Raw genomic sequence first — 1,816 nt, 5'->3', positions numbered from 1 at the left:
TCCTCGCGTGCTTCGAGGAGTTTGCGGCTACCGGCCCCGCCACCTTGTGAGTCTCCCTCGGCATCCCTCCCTCCCTCCCTTCCTCCCTTCCTTTAGAATCTCCTTAAGGTCTCACCTTTAGGTGTCCTTGCGCTACTGTGCCCACTCTCTTTGCCCAGTACTCTTTCATCCCCATGCCGTCCACCCCTCCGACCCTCCCGTTCGTACCACACCTCATGCCTTCCCTCCCTCCCTCTCTCCCTCCCTCCCTCTCACTCTCCCTCCCTCCCTCCATCCCTTTTCACCCACCTCACGTCCCAGCCTGGGCATCATCAGCGTCGAACGCCGGAATGCGGACGGTGTGGACGACTTCTTGGCGTGCGCCGGGGCCTCCATGCAGGTAAGACCCGCCCCTTTGACGAAGAGGCATGCCCTCTGTAGGTGTCAGCGCGTTCGCCCCTCTTCATGTCTTGTCGCTCGTCTTGTCGCGCTGGCTATCTCTTGAAACTTATTCTCTTTTTGGGGAGGGGAGGGGGTGGGTTTTTTTTCAGATTTCCTTGCTGCCCCTTTTCTTTCTTGCCCTCTCCCTTTCCTCTCACACCCCGCTTCCTCCCTCCCTCCCTCCCTCTCCCCCGGACTTTCCGCTTTTTATCGCAATCTGCCGAATCTGTGTGGTTTATGTATGGGCTGGGTGCAAGGAGGCGCGTAGACGTTCCTCCCACCGCCACCACTGACCCTTTCCCTCCTCTCGGTACCCCTCCTCCCTCTCGATCCAGGTGACGCAAGTGCTGAGAGACGAGGCTCGAGGGTGGTTCATCTACGAGCTGAGAAAAAAGGTGCCAGCATGAGGAGTGGAGGGGCCGACCCAGAATCGAACCCGGAACGGCCAGGTCGACATGGGGGACGAAAAGAATTGGCGACGAGGAGCGGAGCGAGGACGCCGGTGACAGCGTCGTACGATTGGCGGGAGGCGGGAGGGTCTGAGGTGAGGGGAACTTCCGGGTCGGAATTGAGGAAGAGAGGGGCAAAGGGGAGGAGTCGATGGAAAGAAGGGGTGTGGGTGAACAGGACTGTTGGCAGGAGCGGACGGTGGGATGCTCGTAGGGAGGTAGGGGTGGCAAGAGCGCTCAACTGAAGGAAGAAGCTGACTGTTGGAGGTGAGCCAGGAGGGAGGGGCATTACAAGCATCCGTGGGCCTCGGAATCTACACAGGCATGGCAGGCTCGTGATTTTGGGAGCGGTTGGGGGGGGTGTTGTACAGAAAGGGGGGGGGAAGACGAGGCTCTTGTGTCCGCGACTCCAGAGTCGGGTGTGGTTTGGAAAGAAAAGCAACTACAACAGTAGGATTAAAGGAGCCTCCACAATACCCTACGCCAGTCTCTCTTCTCGCCTTGAAATTTTCTCCGTCTCTCTTTCTTCTTTTTGGTTCACGGCGCCTCTCTCCTCCTGGCCCTTCCTCCCTCTCCGCACGCCCACGCCTCACGCACGCCTTCCCTTTGAGCTTCCTTCCCCCTTCCACCCGTCGACAAGGCGGTGAAAGGGGAAAAGACAAGGGAGGGACGCGGGAGAGATGGCTTCGCTCCTACGGCTCTCACAACCTTGAACCAAGAAGAGCTACGAAAAGCACAACCACGCACCCTAAACGAGCAATTTTGCATGACCAAGGAGGTCCCAGGCAAGCCTGAAGACTCCTCATCTCCCTCTCCACATGCACACAGATACAGAATAAGACGATGAGAATTTGATGAAGACACTCAAAACTGGCGACTCTCCCCTCTTTTGCGGCGCGCGGGAATTACAATATCGGACAGGCAGTCTTAGGCCGGTAGCTTGGTCG

General features: G+C 58.2%; 1 protein-coding gene across 1 annotated transcript; it reads left to right on the top strand.

Moving 5' to 3' along the window:
* Positions 1 to 7: 7 nt before the first annotated feature.
* On the top strand, positions 8 to 829 carry NGA_0320500 (uncharacterized protein; the record flags this gene model as incomplete). The annotated part of the gene is made up of 3 exons (XM_005856132.1): positions 8 to 46; positions 301 to 379; positions 756 to 829. Coding segments are annotated over 3 exons (192 nt in total), but the record flags the coding sequence as incomplete, so codon positions are not given.
* Positions 830 to 1,816: the final 987 nt, after the last annotated feature.

Source organism: Nannochloropsis gaditana, assembly GCF_000240725.1.
Source record: "Nannochloropsis gaditana CCMP526 unplaced genomic scaffold scaffold035, whole genome shotgun sequence".
Classification (NCBI taxonomy): Eukaryota; class Eustigmatophyceae; order Eustigmatales; family Monodopsidaceae; genus Microchloropsis; species Microchloropsis gaditana.
The sequence above is the reverse complement of the archived record's forward strand: the minus strand, read 5'-3'. Positions and strand labels throughout refer to the sequence as shown.